General features: G+C 41.8%; 1 protein-coding gene across 1 annotated transcript in view; it reads left to right on the top strand.

Moving 5' to 3' along the window:
* The window catches only part of LOC309837515 (myosin-1-like), a gene marked incomplete at both ends in the record, with an annotated part of 19,527 nt that extends 1,736 nt beyond the window's left edge, over nt 1-17,791 (top strand). The window contains 41 exon segments of the mRNA XM_082678036.1: nt 140-167; nt 940-1,054; nt 1,141-1,233; nt 1,372-1,435; nt 2,089-2,187; nt 2,283-2,300; nt 2,303-2,385; nt 2,539-2,677; nt 2,881-2,999; nt 3,090-3,125; nt 3,129-3,239; nt 3,358-3,528; nt 3,655-3,759; nt 3,763-3,961; nt 4,056-4,126; nt 5,194-5,281; nt 5,362-5,479; nt 5,778-5,901; nt 5,990-6,126; nt 6,222-6,477; nt 8,618-8,860; nt 8,953-9,129; nt 9,212-9,251; nt 9,254-9,353; nt 9,605-9,695; nt 9,782-10,171; nt 10,782-10,908; nt 12,708-12,718; nt 12,722-12,826; nt 12,986-13,173; nt 13,924-14,107; nt 14,390-14,555; nt 14,647-14,689; nt 14,691-14,769; nt 15,143-15,451; nt 15,539-15,742; nt 16,072-16,197; nt 16,288-16,458; nt 16,543-16,644; nt 16,748-16,843; nt 17,639-17,791. Of these exon segments, the coding sequence (XP_082534162.1) occupies nt 140-167; nt 940-1,054; nt 1,141-1,233; nt 1,372-1,435; nt 2,089-2,187; nt 2,283-2,300; nt 2,303-2,385; nt 2,539-2,677; nt 2,881-2,999; nt 3,090-3,125; nt 3,129-3,239; nt 3,358-3,528; nt 3,655-3,759; nt 3,763-3,961; nt 4,056-4,126; nt 5,194-5,281; nt 5,362-5,479; nt 5,778-5,901; nt 5,990-6,126; nt 6,222-6,477; nt 8,618-8,860; nt 8,953-9,129; nt 9,212-9,251; nt 9,254-9,353; nt 9,605-9,695; nt 9,782-10,171; nt 10,782-10,908; nt 12,708-12,718; nt 12,722-12,826; nt 12,986-13,173; nt 13,924-14,107; nt 14,390-14,555; nt 14,647-14,689; nt 14,691-14,769; nt 15,143-15,451; nt 15,539-15,742; nt 16,072-16,197; nt 16,288-16,458; nt 16,543-16,644; nt 16,748-16,843; nt 17,639-17,791 (5,279 nt within the window).
* Nucleotides 17,792-19,513: the final 1,722 nt, after the last annotated feature.

Here is a 19,513-nt window from a genome sequence, read left to right on the forward strand (position 1 = left end):
CCACATGTAACTTTACAATAATATATGGAAAAACCCCACTGAGTGTGACACTTACACTCAATGCCCTCAGTGTTTCCCTATAGAAAGTTTTGTTTGTGTAACTAGTAGGTATGCTGACTGTCCACTGTCTTTCTTCTAGATCGAGAGAATCAGTCTACCTTAATCACATATGTATTATTATTCTGAGACCTATTCCTATTTTATTTTCACTGGGAAAATCACAATCCAAAAGAAGAAATTAGTTCATGCCCCATAGTAAAGCAATGGCATAATCAGCCTGGAACTAAATATTGCTATCACTTATTATAGGGCTCGGATTGCATCCAAATATAAAATAACAATGTCGCAAATTACATCATTTGCTAGCCCATTCTTGAAAGTTCCAGAGCTTGCCAGGGATTAGGAGATATAAAACACCATGTCCACACATGGCCAGAACCCAGTACCGGACCATGAGCACACACACCTTCTGAAGTTTGGGCAGTTTGCGAACGTTACCAGGGGTTCATTTTCAAGGCCTACTTGAGGAATGTCTATTCCTTCAAAGACCTAACTTGGGAATATCTTTAGTCTAAGGAAGCTGAAGAACACATGCATTGCTTCAGAGAGTTTTTTACTAATTGTTTCATTTACTACATAGTACTTGAGGAGCTGCTTCTTGGACCCCTGAAGCCCGGCCTCAGCACCTAGAAGAGAGCCTGACATATTTTAAGCACTCAAGAAATAAGTGCTACATGGTTAATGATCGACTGTCTCAGATGCTTATCAGTGCAAAGCAACAGAAATAATATGGGCTAAATGTGGCCTGAAGAGAAAGATCTAGGGGACTCTGACAAAGACATATAAAGACAGGCACATAAGAGTAAATGCTAATGGAGGAAGTAGTTTCCTTTGTCACAGAGCTTAATTTCTCACACATATTTGATCACTGCTTGACAGCGGAGAATCTGGGGCTGGGAAGACTGTGAACATGAAGTGTGTCATCCAGTACTTTGCAACAATTGCAGTCACTGGGGAGAAGAGGAAGGAGGAAGCTACTACTGGCAAAATGCAGGCAGGTCTGATTGCCACGTCAGAATCCAAGCCGTCAAGTAAGAAACTCCCGAGCCCCACATGTGAGGACTGCTCTTGCCTTTGCAGGGGACTCTGGAAAATCAAATCATCAGTGCCAACCCCCTGCTGGAGGCCTTTGGCAATGCCAAGACCGTGAGGAACGACAACTCCTCTCGCTTTGTAAGTCTGTGGGTCACCGAAGGGTTTTCTCAGGTGTCCTCTCAAATGCCAGAGGAGGCTCTCTGAGTTATTAATTCAATCTCTTTTTACTCGTGTGCTAACAGTCTTGTATATAACATCATCTTTTTCACTTGCAAGGGTAAATACATCAGGATCCACTTCGGTACCATGGGGAGACTGGCTTCTGCTGATATTGAAACATGTGAGTAACAGGACCTCCTAAACAGAATCCAAGAATGACAAATGATGGTTGGGAGGAACATCTTACAGCTCCTGCTGAGCCTGGAGCCTGTGAAACACCAGTCACTGCCAAACATGCCTGTGGGTAATGCCAGTCTTAACCAGAGCCCACAGTGTGCTTCATCCACTTCAGTCAGGAGCCAACGGTGCTCTAGAAACTGCCAGGAGTTGCTGGGCTTATCTGAAGGATGCCAGCCTCAGAAGAAATTTCAAATTTTTCTAAGAAAAAACTAAGACTGGGGGTATATAACTTGGGTTTAGTGTATGTGATTTCTTCCTAGTGTGAGCCTTGATAAATGTTGCTCTTAGTAACCCCTGTTATAAAGCGAGAAGAGACCCTGAAGAGGAACAGGTTATCAAGAATCAATTATATTTGAAATGTCAAGAATCTTCTGTATGAGAAATGAATATGTCTTGAGCCAGGCAACTTCAGTTTCCTTCTAGAGGTGGCAAGAGCAACCACAGTGGTAGAGACGTAATATGTGATATCCCACGGGACCATTCAGCTGAAATCTCATGGGGCCAGTGAGATTGAGCTTATGACCCCAAGTTCCAAAATCATTCCAGGAACTTTATAATTTTTCCCGCTAATCCAATGTCTACTTTCCATTGCAGATCTTCTGGAGAAGTCTAGAGTCACTTTCCAGCTAAAGGCAGAAAGAGGCTACCATATTTTTTATCAGATCATGTCTAACAAGAAGCCAGAACTAATTGGTACAAAAGAGCTTAAATTTATTAAGTTAGAAGCCAATGTTTTTATTAGCACACCTTCTAACGTAAACCATACACCCTGAATTCTATGCACCCAGAAATGCTCCTGATCACCACCACCCGTATGACTATGCCTTCATCAGTCAAGGGGAGATCACAGTCCCTAGCACTGACGACCGAGAAGAGCTGATGGCCACAGATGTCAGTTACACATGAAGTTTTTTAAAAATAAGTCATTGTGTATGGAAATGACAACGACAACCTGCTGTAGGTGTGAATAAGGACACAGTATAAGTTCTTCTAAATAAGTTAGTGTCTTTTGCCCTAATTCTGCCCTCTCATCTCTCCTGGTAGAGTGCCACTGACATCCTGGGCTTCTCTTCTGATGAAAAAGTGTCCATCTACAATCTCACGGGGGCAGTAATGAATTATGGGAACTTGAAATTTAAGCAAAACCAGCGTGAGGAGCAAGCAGAGCCAGATGGCACCGAAGGTACCAAATGAACCTCCATCTGGGTTAAATGAGAGAATAGAGGCAAATAAGCCCACTCCAAACTCATGGCTCCTTTGCACCTGAGCATATGATGGCCACATACAAATATAACCCCACATAGGAATGATTCATTCCTTACTCTGCCTCTAGGAACGGTGGGGTCATAGTGGGTCATACTGGATGTCTGAATTGTGTCTCTGCAGTTGCTGACAAGGCTGCCTCTCTCCAGGGTCTGAACTCTGCTGACCTGCTCCAAGCCCTCTGCTACCCCAGGGTCAAGGTCGGCAATGAGTATGTCACCAAAGGCCAGACTGTGCAGCAGGTAATGGCACAACCTCTGTGAATCTCACACTTCCCAGGTCTTCAGGACACGTCTTTAATAACAGCAACGATCATTACTCTGTCTATGAAGGTGTACAATGCAGTGGGCGCTCTGGCCAAAGCCGTCTAAGAGAAGATGTGCCTGTGGATGGTCACCTGCATCAACCAGCAGCTGGACACCAAGCAGCCCAGGCAGTACTTCACTGGGGTCTTGGACATCGCTGGCTTTGAGATCTTTGACGCGAGTTGTTTGCATCAATGACAAGCCTCAAAGCACCCTTCCGCTGTGTGTCTGCTTTGCTGAGTCTCCATTGGATTTTCCAAACTCACTCAAACTCTTTGGTATTTGAAATACCCAGTACAACAGCCTGGAGCAGCTGTGCATCAACTTCACCAACGAGAAGCTGCAGCAGTTCTTCAACCACCACATGTTCGTGCTGGAGCAGGAGGAGTACAAGAAGGAGGGCATCGAGTGGGAGTTCATCGACTTCGGGATGGACCTGGCCGCCTGCATTGAGCTCATCGAGAAGGTCCGTTTCAAGTTTTAGAAACTATGTTTTGTGAGAACTAAATTATTCACTGCACCTTGTTTAATTCTATAGACAAAGAAAAATGCTTATATAGAATTGTAACTTTGTGCTGTGGTCTGCTTCCAGCCGATGGGCATCTTCTCCATCCTGGAAGAGGAGTGCATGTTCCCCAAGGCCACAGACACCTCCTTCAAGAACAAGCTGTATGACCAGCATCTTGGAAAGTCTGTCTAGTTCCAGAAGCCCAAGGTGGTTAAAGGCAGGGCTGAGGCCCACTTCTCCCTGGTGCGCTACGTCAGCACTGTGGACTACAACATTGCCGGCTGGCTGGAGAAGAACAAGGACCCCCTGAACGAGATGGTGGTCGGGCTGTACCAGAATTCCACAGTGAAGATTCTGGCTTTCCTTTTCTCTGAGGAAACATCTGAAGCAGGTAATTATCAACAGAATTAATCTTTTACTTCATGTATAAAACTGAGGCAGAGAAAGCCTGTACTATGAGTGCTTGTGATTTCTCTTCCCCTTAGAGGGTGGCGGTACAAAGAAAGGCGGCAAGAAGAAGGGTTCTTCTTGCCAGACCGTGTCAGTTGTCTTCAGGGTACAAACTTCACTCTCTCTCTCTAATTAGGTTCAGGAAGTTAAATTTTACTTTACTATGTGGGGAAGGGTAAATAATCTTGCAAGGATTCTAGAACTAAATGTGGCTCCAGGAGACAGGTCAGCAGGTAGTGGTAGCATTGACTCTCACAGGAAGGTGTGGGGTAGCTTGGAAGAGATAGCTCAGTATATAGGAGACACAGGTGCCAGGTCAGAGTCAGTATGAGACGGTAAAATTCAATATTGGGGCTGGGAAATAAGGTCATTTGACACTTAAAAGCTTCTTCTGGGAGAAGATTAAGCAAAACATGAGATTTTCTTTGGGAGCGTCCAAATGGGGTAGGTGCTTAGGTGTATACTGGCGTAAAACTGAAATGAGTAGATTGTGAAAGGTGAGGATAGAAAAATAGTGGTAGGATTTGGAGGCTGATCTAAAGAAGAAAATAAGAAATCAGGTGTGATAAGAAATAGCTTTTTAAGGAAAATTTACTTATCTTTTGACAATCCTATCTGTAATAACTGAAGTTCTAGTTATTCTGAAAAATCAGGATTTCCATAGGGTGGAAAACCTCTCACATTGGCAAGATGGCTATCCGTTTTCTGCCAATTCGCAGAACAAGGCATTAAAAGGCCCCTTTCTATGAAACCAGCAGGAAGACACAGCTACGTAATTATAAGGAATAAGCATTTGTTAGAGAAGCAGATACAATTGAAAGTTGGGTAAAGAAAGAAACGGGAGAGCTGGAAGAAGATTTTGAGTTTTTTGTAAATCGGACCATATTATCTAGGCAAAAGATTATGGGTAGAGTATTTCCATATGTTAAAATGCCGTAACTTTATAACATATGCCAGGAAATTCAACAGGAATGAATAACCACTTCAACAGCGAGTTTATAATGCACAAAGATAGGGAAAATAGAGATATTTCCAGAGATAACCCTCTGCAAATTCAATCTGGATACTAATCATTGAAATTAAAACAGTATCATGGACCATGATAATTATGTCTATAAATATGAATGTACAAAAATAGTGTATTTTTAACCAAATATTCACATGGTTCCACAGGAGAATTTGAGTAAGCTGATGACCAGCCTGAGAAGCACTCACCCCCACTTTGCACAGTACATCGTCCCCAGTGAAACCAAAACCCCTGGTAAGACACTTCTGATATCCAGACAAGCTCTAGTGTAATTTCTCATCAGACTATTATATGGAAAATGTATCTCTCTTTAGGGGCCATGGATCATGAGCTTGTCCTGAACCAGCTGAGGTGTAACGGTGTGCTGGAGGGCATCCTCATCTGCAGGAAGGGGTTCCCAAGCAGAATCCTGTATGCAGACTTCAAACACAGGTCAGACTTTCTCACTGTGAATTATTTTACAAGGTTCTTGTTATTTCATTTTTCAATGAAATAATCCTATCCTTTATAACTTCTATTAAAATTGAAGAGCAACAAATTTAACAGACTCCGTATTGATATACCAAAAGTTTGACACCCTTTGAATATACAAAGACTAGATAAAGAGATAGATACGATCGCTTGTTTATCTGTGTTAGACTACCCAACAGTTAAGTTGTTTCTATAATAAGGCAGGAAGATTTCTTGTTGGTGACAACAGCTCTATCATTTATTTGTTTGGCTTAAACAGACACAAGATATTAAATGCAAGTGCAATCCCTGAAGGACAATTCATTGACAGCAAGAAGGCTTCTGAGAAGCTCCTTGGGTCCATCGACATTGACCACACCCAGTATAAATCTGGTCACACCAAGGTAATAGTCTCTAAGGCCCACCAGACCCTATGCCTGTCCCTTTGGAGTTTATGTAAAGTTTCTGATCTGCAACTCTGCCCACGCATAGGTCTTCTTCAAAGCTGGCCTTCTGGGGCTCCTAGAGGAGATGCGAGATGACAAGCTGGCCCATCTGATTACTCGAACCCAGGCCAGGTGCAGAGGGTTCTTGGCAAGAGTGGAGTACCAGAAGATGGTGGAGAGGAGGTAAAATAGGAAATGTTACTAAACCCCATCAGCCTAGGCCTTTTAATTCTGTTTCCTGTTATACCTGACTTTGAACATTTCTGTTCCTATCACAGAGGGTCCATCTTCTATATCCAGTACAATATTCGTGTTTTCATGAATGTGAAAGACTGGCCCTGGATGAAGCTATATTTCAAAATCAAGCCCCTCCTCAAGAGTGCAGAGACAGGGAAGGAGATGGCCACCAAGAACGAAGGATTTGAGAAGACCAAAGAAGAGGTAGCTAAGTCAGAGGCAAAATGGAAAGAACTTGAAGAGAAAATAGTAACTCTGATGCAAGAGAAAAATGACCTGCAGCTCCAGGTTCAATCTGTGAGTATCAGAAGCCTTTGCTTGCAATTTAATGCTAAAATTTCAATTCAGCAGTTGCTAGGGGAGAGTCTAAATTCCACCTTATTAAGGGACTGGTTATCAATCTTTCTTAATTCACAACTCCTCTGAATGTTCCATAAAATTTCATATACAATATTACTAAAAAGCTCTGTGGTAGGATTCCTTTCTGTTGAGAAGGGAAAAATAAAAGCATTTTTCCTTTCCCCCTGTTGTTTCTCCTACCAAAATATGGGCAGTAAAGAAAGTGATCTTTGTTCCCTAAGATTCTCCCCGCTGAAAAATGCAAATAAGAGCAGTGAAGAAAGAACAATGTTGACAGTGAAGAGCGAGGAGACTTTATGATGAGAATGTATCAACTCAAAACCCATATTCTGAATTTTAAAATCTATGGTCCCCTGGCAATTTCCCTCTCAACTATATCTTTAGAAAGTCTCTAGGACCTGAAAGAATAAGATCATCGCAAAGAAAATGGCAATACTTTCTATAAATAGTGTCAATTAGGCAAAGCATGAGAAATAGTACTGGTGTTCTTGTTTTGATGTCCCAAGAAATATCCAAAGGCTTGAGAAGAAATATTTGATCAACACCACTATCTAACCCATTTCTGTGACCCAAATGACAAGAAAATTTCAGCTGCCACCACTGAAATCAAGAACAGAAACATTAAAAGCTACTCTCTAGTTCTCTGAATTTAGAAGGGAATCTGCACTGGTTCCAGTGGGCGCACAGGTTTTAGACACATAACTAGAAAAATTAAAGAAAAATGAATTATAACTACCTAGGCTGGCACTGTGACTTTCCTTGTGGTTTATGGAGACAATGGTTTTCCAAATTGAGGAGGGGTTCATCACACCATTAAGAATCAAGAGATAATTGTATGGAAGTTAATTTCTCTCAGTATAGTATGATCCAAGTATAATCAGTATAACTGATCTAAGTATGCTCTTCTCAGAATAATATGACTTCTTTTCAACATTATTCTATCAACTACCCATTTAATAAATATTTCATGAAGTTCCAAGCATTAGGGATACAACCTTGAGCAAGAGACATAGTCCCTGCCCTCAGAGGGTTTATATTCCAACTCCTATTTCTTCTCCTAAGAAACACACTTGCTACTTCTCTAGCACCACCTTCTAAAATGTTCCGTTCCCCTTAGTTCTTCCGCATGCTCCCATTAATTCCACCCACTCTGTCACTGCAGCATGTATCTTCCCTTTAATTCACTTTTCTGCTAAATATCCAACCATTTCCTTTGCTTTCCATATACTAAACTGTTCTGGAAAATAATATTAAATAAAGAAAACTAACTGAAGTTATATACCAACACATTAAACACAGGTTATCATGCAGGGGAGTAAAAGAATTTCCTTGACCCTCTTAGGGTTCCTTGGCTGCGTCTGAAACTTAAACTGACAAAGAATGACAGGAGAAAAACAAACAAATTTTATTTAATTTTTATGTGTACATGGGAGCCTTCCAAGAGAATAAAGACCTAAAGAAGTGGCCACAGCATGGAGCTTTTATACCCTTTAGACAAAGAAATGATAAATATGTGAAGAACTGACAAGACAAAGGGGTCTGGACTGGGGTAGTAAGTGATGAAGAAATAACTAGGAAGATAAGGATTAGTTTAACAAGGTTTGTTTATACAGCCTTCTCAGTCCTAAATTCCCCACCTCTTGTGATAAGAATGTCTTCTTTCCTCCCAGTACAGGGAGGGGACCTTCCACATGGAAGTTTTATGACCTGTTTCAGGGAAGAAGGGTGAGGGGAATGGGTCAGGGTGGGCTTCCTATTTCTGCTCTTTTCTCAAACTCCTTTAGCTTAAGATATTCATTATGCCAAGGTACCATACTTTGGGATAGTTTATCCTGAACCCCATCATTAATAAGTATAATTTTATTATAAATTCATCAGGAATTATGACAAATTCCTTTTTTAAAAATCTCCAGTGCCATAAGTGGAGTGCCCAATAAATATTTCCTAAATGATGGAAAGCTAATAAAAATTAACCAAAAGCTTTAAAGCACCATTTACTTGTTTGGTTTCAAAATCTTAATAAAATCTGAAAATGTCCACAGAACAAGATCTAAAAGTGTCTACTGTCCCTTCTCAGGAAACAGCTAGCTTGGCTGATGCAGAAGATAGATGTGACCAGCTGATCAAAACCAAAATCCAGCTGGAGGCAAAGATCAAGGAGGTGACTAAGAGAGCTGAAGATGAGGAAGAGATCAATGCTGAGCTGACGGCCAAGAAGAGGAAACTGGAGGACGAATGTTCGGAACTGAAGAAAGACATAGATGACCTTGAGCTGACACTGGCCAAGGTTGAGAAGGAGAAACATGCCACAGAGAACAAGGTATGAAATATATTTGTATACAGCATATAGAGACTCTGCCATCTAACTAAGCTGCTTTAGAGCAGAGATAATCTCTTCCTTAACCTTTCTAGGTGAAAAACCTCACAGAAGAGATGGCAGGCCTGGACGAAGTCAAAGCTAAGCAGACCAGGGAAAAGAAGGCCCTCCAGGAGGCCCACCAGCAGACCCTGGATGACCTGCAGGCAGAAGAGGACAAAGTGAACACCCTGAACAAAGCTAAAGCCAAGCTAGAGCAGCAAGTGGATGACGTAAGTCTAGGATTAGCAAGGAACTTATTTTCTTTGAAAGGAAGCTAAGCAATCCTTTTGACTCAACATTATTTGTATTTAGCTTGAAGGGTCTTTGGAGCAAGAAAAGAAACTGCACATGGACTTAGAGCCAAGAGGAAGCTGGAGGGTGACCTAAAATTGGCCCAAGAATCCACAATGGATATAGAAAATGATAAGCAGCAACTTGATGAAAAACTCCGAAAGTGAGTATGAGAGAGTTCAATTGTAACCTGCTCGTTGTCTGGATCTCAAAAATATTACTTCGCAGCACACAGAAAAAAACAAATAATGACATCTTTAACTTTTGTATTTAATGAAAATGGTATAGTACTGACTTGTAAAACATGCACTTAGCACTTCCTCAACACCAGCAGTACAAAAACGTTCAGTTACACATAGAGAAGAAGACTGGCAAGAGGACAGAGTATGAGCTAATGTGTTGCTCTCCTAACAGGAAAGAGTTTGAAATGAGCAGCCTGCAAAGCAAGATTGAAGATGAACAAACACCTGGCATTCAACTGCAGAAGAAGATCAAGGAGTTACAGGTAAGTCCATGATTTCCATCAGTTTCATTCAACATGACAAAATACTAACACAAAGGAGCTGACGTTGAGCTTTTCACCACTGCCAGGCCCGCATCGAGGAGCTGGAGGAGGAGATCGAGGCAGAGCGGGCCTCCCACGCCAAAGCTGAGAAGCAGCGCTGGGACCTCTCCCAGGAGCTGGAGGAGATCAGCGAGCGGCTAGAGGAGGCGGGCGGCATCACATCCACCCAGATAGAGCTCAACAAGAAGCGGGAGGCCGAGTTCCTGAAGCTGCGCCAGGACCTGGAGGAGGCCACCCTGCAGCACGAGGCCACAGCGGCCACGCTGAGGACGAAGCACGCGGACAGTGTGGCCGAGCTGGGGGAGCAGATTGACAACCTGCAGAGGGTCAAGCAGAAGCTGGAGGAGGAGAAGAGTGAGCTGAAGATGGAGATCGACGACCTTGCTAGCAACGTGGAGACTGTCTCCAAAGCCAAGGTACAATCATGATTTAAGTCTTGTAGAGATTTCTGTAGGACAGGTGTGAGTGAGCCTTTCAAGAATCACTAGTAACTGGCAGAAGGAGATTATGGCAGGAGGCTGGTCGCAGGAAGGGCAACTCCCATGTCATGGGGCCAAGTGCTCCCTCTTTACAGGAGAAGAGCTGTCCCCAAAGAATATGCATCCTGAAAACTCAAGTTCTTTCCAATAAAAAATACAATTCAATGATGTATTTTGAAATTTTTGAAACACCTCACCTTGTCTAGGCTTTTTGTTTTTCCCTTAAGCACAAATACATAACCTGCTTCTCAAAGAAATTTCATGAGCTGAGTCATCAAGTATCACTATTCTCATATCACAGATAAGCCAACTGAGTAAAGGCTTAGTTTCACAAAGCAATTTCATGGCAGTAGGTTTAGACTATGTGTCTTGTTACTCTTTCCATCACAAACTAAGGCCTCAGTTGTTGTTGTTGTTGTTGTTTTGTAAAGGTAGTTTATTCTCAAAATAAGTGAGTACTGCAGCTTCTATGGAATGCTTAGATTATTGCAAATTTCTATGGTCCAAATACTTGCTTAAGATGCCATTTACCACTGTTTGAATGCAGGGAAACCTTGAAAAGATGTGCCGCGCTCTAGAAGACCAAGTGAGTGAACTTAAGACGAAGGAGGAAGAGCAGCAGCGGCTGCTCAGTGACCTGACGGCTCAGAGAGCGCACCTGCAGACGGAATCAGGTGGGCCATCTACCAGTGTTGACCTTGAATGATAAATTTATCTTGGCTATCCAGTTGCTGAAAAACTCTACACTGAGTTATTTGAGCTCACATATGACTTCCCTGGGAGGAGCCGCTCATATGAACACCTTATTGACCACCAGCATGGACTACTTTCTTCCTTTCTGTCTTTTTGGTTTTGGGTTTGTTTTCTTTTAAATACAGACCCAGGCTCTCTTATTTTTTAACACTTTAAAGCAGATTTCACTCTAATCTAAAAGTTATCTAATAAAAAAGTGTATCCTGACAGTATTTACTTTTGCTTTTCAAAGTGCTTCCACAAGTTAATTACTTTTTTACCCTCATTAGTCTGTGTAATGTTATCTCCATTTTAAAGATGTCGGATTATGGTAGTGGTGAAATGACCTGTCCAAGAACGCTTACTCCAGTCTTTTCCCTGAAGTCTTGCCAATTGCCGGTAGCACCACAGTTAAGTAGGGAAATATTCAGGACCACAATCCAGCCAGGAGCATTCAAGTGAGGTACACAGAGTTTTGATTATCCAAATTGGAGGGTCTCTGCATTTACTCCTCCCCCTATCAACTTGTCCAACTTTCTACCAAAGTTCTTCTCCCCAAGTGAGAGGTAACAAGATGGAAATTGTTTTGTGGGTCATTTGGACCATTAATGTAATAGGTAGATCAAATTGTTGGAGAACCACTTTACTCTTTCATATTCATTCAAATATTGTTCTTTCTAGAACAAAGCTCAAGTAAGGCTTTTATTATTGTTATACAGTTGATAAGTACACTTTATGAAAAAGAAAAACTGTATTCGCAAATAATCAGAATGCTCCCTGTAGTTCCTTTTCCTCATTACATGTTTACTCCTAGTAATTTAGTGGTATGAAAAAAAAAATGAAAGCTGTGATTCTTATTAAATGTTAAAGAGATAAGGCTTACAGGTAACCAGTTCAAAAATGGTGCTGAAAGTGTTTTCTCTCTTTTTAACATAATACAGTTGACCCTTGAACAACACAGGTTTGAACAGTGTGGGTCCACTTATACGTGATTTTTTTCCTATAAAAACATACCACAGTACTAGATGATCCACAGTTGGTTGAATCCATGGATGTGAAAAAAGAGGGCTGACTGTAAAGTTATAAGCAGATTTGCAACCGTGCAGAGGGTCGAAACCCCTAACCCCGATTGTTCGAGGGTCAACTATATAGTGCATTTTCTGAATTATGGTGCTTAAAGAATGGGAGACAAATTTAAATGCCACTTAGTTTAAGAACTAATTAGTTATCCACAAACCAACTCATTCTTGGGGTGGAAAGACACTTGATTGTTTCTTAATATAAAAATTCTTCCAGGATTTTCCTTCAAACATCATTTCAGAGGGAACTGCTCAAAGTCTCCTATTTTCCAAAGAATAAATTCTGTTTCAATCAAGTTTCAGTGAAAGGTAAACTAGTACAACACTGTTGCCTTACACAAAAAACACTGGAATGGTTTTTGTTGGTTTGATTTACTTTTTTTTTCACATATTTCTTCACCAGTTTCTATTGTGATCAAATAATTTGAAATAGCTCCCCAAATCTTTTGTGTTGTTCAGAAGCGTGTAATCTGCCTCAGTCTTCCCTACTTCTCATTTTCACATAGATGTCCTCACCAGGGTTGAAGTGGAAATTGGTGGTTTGCTAAAAGCCACACTCTCCATCACGTTTCAAACCCAGCTCCCTTTCCCCCTCCAGTTTGTAATTTAGAGCTTTAACTTCCAAAGTTAAGGTTGAGTTTTCTGGTTCTTGATCTTTATAGGTGAATACTCATGACAGCTAGATGAAAAGGACTCATTAGTTTCTCAGCTCTCGAGGGGCAAACAAGCATTCACACAACAGACAGAAGAACTGAAAAGGCACCTTGAAGAGGAGAGAAAGGTTAGCCCTACTTACAGCTGTTGTTTCTGTCATTATCCTTGCTTTTGAGATTGTTTTCTGCTTACTTCTACAGATTTTCTTCTGGTGGCCTACAGGAGCTTAGGGACTAAACATCACCTTAAAGATATAAAATTAAGTCACCAATCTCTATGTTCTCAGGCCAAGAGTGCCCTGGCCCACGTCCTGCAGTCCTGCTGTGACCTGCTGGGGGAACAGTATGAGGAAGAGCAGGAAGCCAAGGCTGAGCTGCAGAGGTCAATGTCCAAGGCCAACAGTGAGGTTGCCCAGTGGAGGACCAAATACAAGATGGACGCCATCCAGCGCACAGAGGAGCTGGAGGAGGCTAAGTATGTTCTAGAATTACCTAAAATGAAAATAGCTCTGTTAACAATAAAAGTGCACCTGATATTAAATACCACATGGGCAAATGTCCATTGCTCCCCAAATAAAAACCTACGAAAAATCATGCATGACATAAACCTAAGCAAGAAAAACAAATACTCTAGGTTGTCTAGGGAAAGAAGTTAAGTTAGAGGGTAGAAGGAAAAAGGACATAGTGCAAGAGGAAGCTGAATGATTATTTTTTAAAAGGGGAACTTCTGACATCATCCTATCCATACAGGTGTAGACAGAATACGAGTCAATTATACTCTCCCGTGCTGCTCCTCTGTCTTAGCCATTAATGGAAAAATCGGTCCAGGGTGACAGATATGTAAGAGAAAAATAATCAGACTTTAAAGCACAGCTCCTCCTTTTGAGATGTAAAAACATGGTTATTTGTAGAGGAAAAAAGAATACAGTGTTAAAGACTAAAAAGTAGACACTAAGCTCTGTAATAAGAAATAACACATATTGTTGTTAAAGGTCTAAATATTCAATGCAATCAAAGGTTCAACACTGAACTTAAGAGGGAGAATCTTATTCAACAGAAAGTTTAAGGAAGGGACCTTCTCATTCAAGAGAAAGTTTCAGGAGAGATCTAGTCATTTATTCTGCGAATAATGTAGAGCCAGATAGGAATTATAATGTTTTGGTGGATGCCTTAGTAGAGTTTCTGAGTGACCATTCACTTCTATTGTCCTTATTTCACTTTTTAGGAAGAAGCTGGCCCAGCGTCTGAAAGATGCCGAGGAACACGTAGAAGCCGTGAACGCCAAATGCGCTTCCCTTGAGAAGACCAAGCAGCGGCTCCAGAATGAGGTCAAGGACCTCATGACTGATGTGGAGAGGACAAACGCCGCCTGTGCAGCCCTGAACAAAAAGCAAAGGAACTTCGATAAGGTAATTTCTGCACCAGTTTCTGTCTCAGCATTCAACATGTGATTAAGGAGAGCCTCCCACCTTCCATGTGCCTATTCAAACCATCCAAGGGCTGTTCTCAGCAGCTCCAGCTCCACGAGTAGGTGGGGAGGAGTGGGGACTCCTGTGCTTTCTACTCTTCTCATTCATAATTATTTTTCAGTCCCCGATCATCTCAACTCTGTTTGAAAGTTGCCAGAATAAATGGTTTTCATCCCATCAAACTTTCTCCACTCAATTTCTTGACCATTCCTTGCCCCTCAGGTCCTATCAGAACGGAAACAGAAGTATGAAGAAACTAATGCTGAACTTGAAGCTTCCCAGAAGGAGTCCTGCACCCTCAGCACAGAGCTGTTCAAGGTTAAGAATGCTTATGAGGAATCCTTAGACCAAGGTGAAACCTTGAAGTGGGAAAACAAGAATTTGCAACGTGAGGACACTTTACCTTTTCTTCAACAAAAGATTTGAAAGAATGTTTTCCCTCACTGAATGAATTTTTAATTTTTTTTTTTCATGAACAGAGGAGATTTCTGACCTCACTGAGCAGATTGCAGAAGGAGGGAAACATAAATGAACTGGAGAAAATAAAGAAAAAAGTGGAACAAGAAAAGTCTGAAATTCAGGCTGCTTTAGAAGAGGCAGAGGTAGACTCTAAAACCATTTTGAGAGGAATTAAGATCTAATACATGCAAGAATCAAGAGAAAAGAAAAATAATTTTTACTCTGGGTAATAAATATGAGGATGGAAAACTTACCATGCATACAACTAACATAACTGGACATCGGTATGCTAGACACCGAGAAAGCAAAGATGAATAAGTTAAGGGCCCTGCCCCCATGGGCATTAGCTAGCTAGGGAGACAGAATTATACAAAACCAACACCACCACATGGCAGAAATTTCTGTAACAATGGAAAAAAGATGCATTATAGTAGCACAAAGGTAGGAACTAATTCCTATCTCTAGAATACCATGCACTTCCATTCCCTGCTAATGTCACCCCTTGCTGTCATCAAGGCATCTCTTGAACATGAGGAGGGAAAGATCCTGCACATCCAGCTGGAGTTGAACCAAGTCAAGTCTGAAGTTGACAGGAAAATTGCTGAAAAGGATGAGGAAACTGACCAGCTGAAGAGGAACCACATTAGAGTCGTGGAGTCCATGCAGAGCACGCTGGATGCTGAGATCCGGAGCAGAAATGATGCCATCAGGCTCAAGAAGAAGATGGAGGGAGACCTCAATGAAATGGAAATCCAGCTGAACCACGCCAACCGCACGGCTGCTGAGGCCCTGAAGAACTACAGGAACACCCAAGCCATCCTCAAGGTAAATGGGCTCAGGAGATGGTCCCAGGGCAGTTGGGGTGACTGCAGCCCTGAGAACAAGGTGTCTCAATGATCATTCATTCCACAGGATACCCAGCTCCACCTGGATGATGCTCTCCGGGGCCAAGAGGACCTGAAGGAGCAGCTGGCGATCGTGGAGCGCAGAGCCAACCTGCTGCAGGCCGAGATCGAGGAGCTGCGGGCCACCCTGGAGCAGACGGAGAGGAGCAGGAAGATGGCGGAGCAGGAGCTCCTGGATGCCAGCGAGCGCGTCCAGCTCCTGCACACCCAGGTGAGTATAACATAAAAGTAAAAAATACAGTGGACTGGAAATGAAATTCTTGCTCAAATCTTAGTACTATCTAAAAATGTATTCATAATGTTTTATGGAGGTTAAAAGTTTAAAATATCTTTGGATTAACAATATTTTTGTTTATATGAACTGTGACATTCAGAGTTGACTGTCTTGTAAAAGTATATTGTCAACTCAGATAATTTATGGAACAAGAAGGGATACTAATTAGTTACCTTAATTAATTAGTTTGTGGGTTCATTAGAACATTGGACATTGTAATTTTGCTCTCATGTACTCAGTATTTCTAAATTTGATATTTTAACCAGAACACCAGCCTGATCAACACGAAAAAGAAGCTGGAGACAGACATCTCCCAAATCCAGGGAGAGATGGAGGACATTATCCAAGAAGTTCGCAATGCAGAAGAGAAGGCCAAGAAGGCCATCACTGACGTGAGCAGAGGGCCACACGGGGGTGGTCAAGTTAGAATCTTGATGGGCTGTCTCAGCTCTCTCTACTGGTTTTATTTTACTGCTAATTAGGCGGTCATGATGGCCGAGGAGCTGAAGAAGGAGCAGGACACCAGCGCCCACCTGGAGCGGATGAAGAAGAACCTGGAGCAGACGGTGAAGGACCTGCAGCACCACCTGGACGAGGCTGAGCAGCTGGCCCTGAAGGGCGGGAGGAAGCAGATCCAGAAGCTGGAGGCCAGGGTGGGTCTCCCAGCCTGTTCAATTCCCAGCCTGTTCATGCTGCTAGTTACAGCCAAGTGGCTAAACACCTTTGTCCTCTTCCAGGTGAGGGAGCTTGAAAATGAGGTTGAAAATGAACAGAAGCGCAACGTTGAAGCTGTCAAGGGTCTTTGGAAACATGACAGAAGAGTGAAGGAACTTACTTACTAGGTGATCAGCCTTTCCATATAATTCAAGTCTACTGCTTTCAAGAAAATAAAAATGAGTTGTTTTCAAACAACGACACTATTTACTACCTCTTTCATTCCAGACTGAGGAGGACCGCAAGAATGTCCTCAGGCTACAGGACTTGGTGAACAAATTACAAACCAAAGTTAAAGCTTATAAGAGACAAGCTGAAGAGGCTGTAAGTACCTCCCCAGTGAGAGAGAAAGGTTCAGGAGCAGGGCCAGGATTTGTGGAGACTAAAGCTCATAGAATTTAAGAGGCTTTCATTAAGGCAAAGAAGACTAAATTGGGAACACAAAATTAGGTTTGAAAATGAGTATTTATTTAGAATGAAAAAAATCATACCACTAATTATTGGATCCTTAGAGATTCGGGTTCATTTCTTCTGAAACCTCTAGCAGTTTTCCAGACAAAGCAGTGTAGAGATGCATCTTGGTTACAACCCACCTCCCTCCCTAACTAGAACACTCTACTCCCAGCAATTCCCAGCACCCATAGGGGCTGTGCAAATGAGCACTCTGAATCTAAGCCTTATTTAAGTACATGATGAATCGACCTCAGAACATTTCTTTTCCATTTGGCTGCAGTTATCTTTCTCATCCTGTTAATTCTAAAACCTTCCTTAAGGTTCTCCACACCCAATACTACCACAGTACCTACTTTTTAAAGTTTGTTCCACAGAAACAAGGCTGACTCAAATTCCTGCTACTTTGATATCCCTGTTGTCACTGTAGCATCTTAAGTTTGTCAGGAAGAGAGTCAAGTGAGAGAGAGTGAACAGGGGGTTGTAAGCCCACCAACACAGAGGTGAATATGTGGGATGCCCTACCCCAAATAGGTACATCACCAAAGAACAGAACCTTTTGCTTTCTCACTCATGAAGCAAATTCTATAGCTGCTCTTAGTAACAAAGGCAGTAAGAATCAGAAAATGTCAAATTTTCTTGTTCTCTCAAATGCATTTCTTTTCTCAGGAGGAACAAGCCAATGTCAACCTTGCCAAATTCCACGAGATCCAGCACGAGCTGGAAGAGGCCGAGGAAAGGGCTGACACTGCCGAGTCGCAGGTCAACAAGCGGCGGGTGAAGAGCCGGGAGGTTCACACAAAAGTCATAAGTGAAGAGTAATTCATTCAAATGCTGAAAGGTGACCAAAGAAATGCACAAAATGTGAAGTTCTTTGTCACTGTCATATGTCATTGTAATGTCAAGGAAATAAATCTGCAGAGAATTTTGCAATCTAAAAATACATGTGTCTCTTAATTACAAGCTCAATAGTGCTATTAGAACTAATTCATTTATTCAACATTTGTTATGCTCCTACTGTGTGCAGTCAGAGGCAATGACAAAAAACGAATGTGGTCAGGGAACCAACTTTAATAGAAGGCAAATGAAATGAAGTGGTCTAAGAGGATGCAAAGGTAGTTAATGGGATACTCAATTCCATTCAACCAATTTTATTGAGTGTCAAGAACGTGTCTGTACAGAAATTGGTACCAAGGATATGACAACCATCCCTGCTTTTGAAGAGCTCAAGCCAGCAAGTGATAGCAATTCAAACAGATGCTGGTACAATTTGCGTACTCTGAGAGAAGCATGAAAACAAAGTGTGGTAATAACATAGCGTGAGATGTGAACCTGGGGAATCCAGAAAGGTTTCTCAAGGGAGATGGAATTAGCTCCTAAAAGATGAGTAAATAGTTATCATGTGAAAGAGAAAAGGAGATGGCCATTCTAAGAAGAGAAAACAAGCATGAGATTTCAGAGTAGTTGAAGCAGAGGCTCCATGAACAAAGGGCATCCGAGAAGGCCAGAGATAGAAGCTGAGACCTGACTATGAGGGGTTCAGCCTCACATGCAGGGCTAAGGAATTAGGACACGTATCTAACCGGTCAAATTTCACAAGGAGGAGAGGTGACGCAATTCTGGCAGTAGCGTGGAGGATGAAGGAGGATAGGAAAGACCAGACCCTAGAAATACTATGGAGGCTTTTTAAATGAGATACACCAGAGATGACAGTGACAGAAATGAACAAGAACGCAGAATGAAAGCAGGGTTCCAACACTGGTATAAAGAAAGGCCCAGGAGAGCACTGGGGAGGTTAGACAGTTTGACAGCATTCCCAGTTACTTTGTGGTTATAGATTTTTATTTCTGTCTGGGGGGAAATTTTTTTCCTCTGAACCACATACCTCTCCAACAAAAAGGACAGAACTTTTTAGATAAATCTTCCTGTTGACCTAATTTCTACATACAATTCTGCTTACCAAGGAACCTGAATTTTCTCAGTACCATACATATTTTAAGCAGGAACCAGACAAATAATTTCTTAATATCAAAAAGAATGTGACTGAAATTTTATCATAGCTGTTGCCAAAGTGGGGGATGGGGGGCAGTGATACTTGTTTAAAGCGTACAATTTGGCTTCGTTGTGTAGACATTTTAAAAATAACATAGCTGAATACCAATTTATTCTTTTACAGTGGTGGATACCCCTTGCTAATGAGGAGGCTGCTTTTGGGGAATCTCTTTCCCCGGTGTGAGAATCCTTATTAGCAGTAAGAAGCCTGCTTCATGAGAAGAGAATTTAAAAGGGGTAGAAAATAATTATAAGGAATAGTTTACCTAGGCCACGATGAAGACTAATGAAATATCCTGCCTAGAGTAGGCATTTATTATCAAATTTTAATTAAACTCTGCAGAGTTAACCTATTGACCTCAAAAGCAATGAGCAACTGCTTTATTATTCTGTCTCCTAACTATTTAAATAATTGCTTATGTAGAGAGTTGAGAGTGGATTTCATTATCTAGGGGTCAATTACTCTGGTGTCCCTGATTAAAGCAGCAAGGA

The sequence above is a fragment of the Grampus griseus genome (assembly GCF_964374135.1).
Source record: "Grampus griseus genome assembly, chromosome: 20".
Classification (NCBI taxonomy): Eukaryota; Metazoa; Chordata; class Mammalia; order Artiodactyla; family Delphinidae; genus Grampus; species Grampus griseus.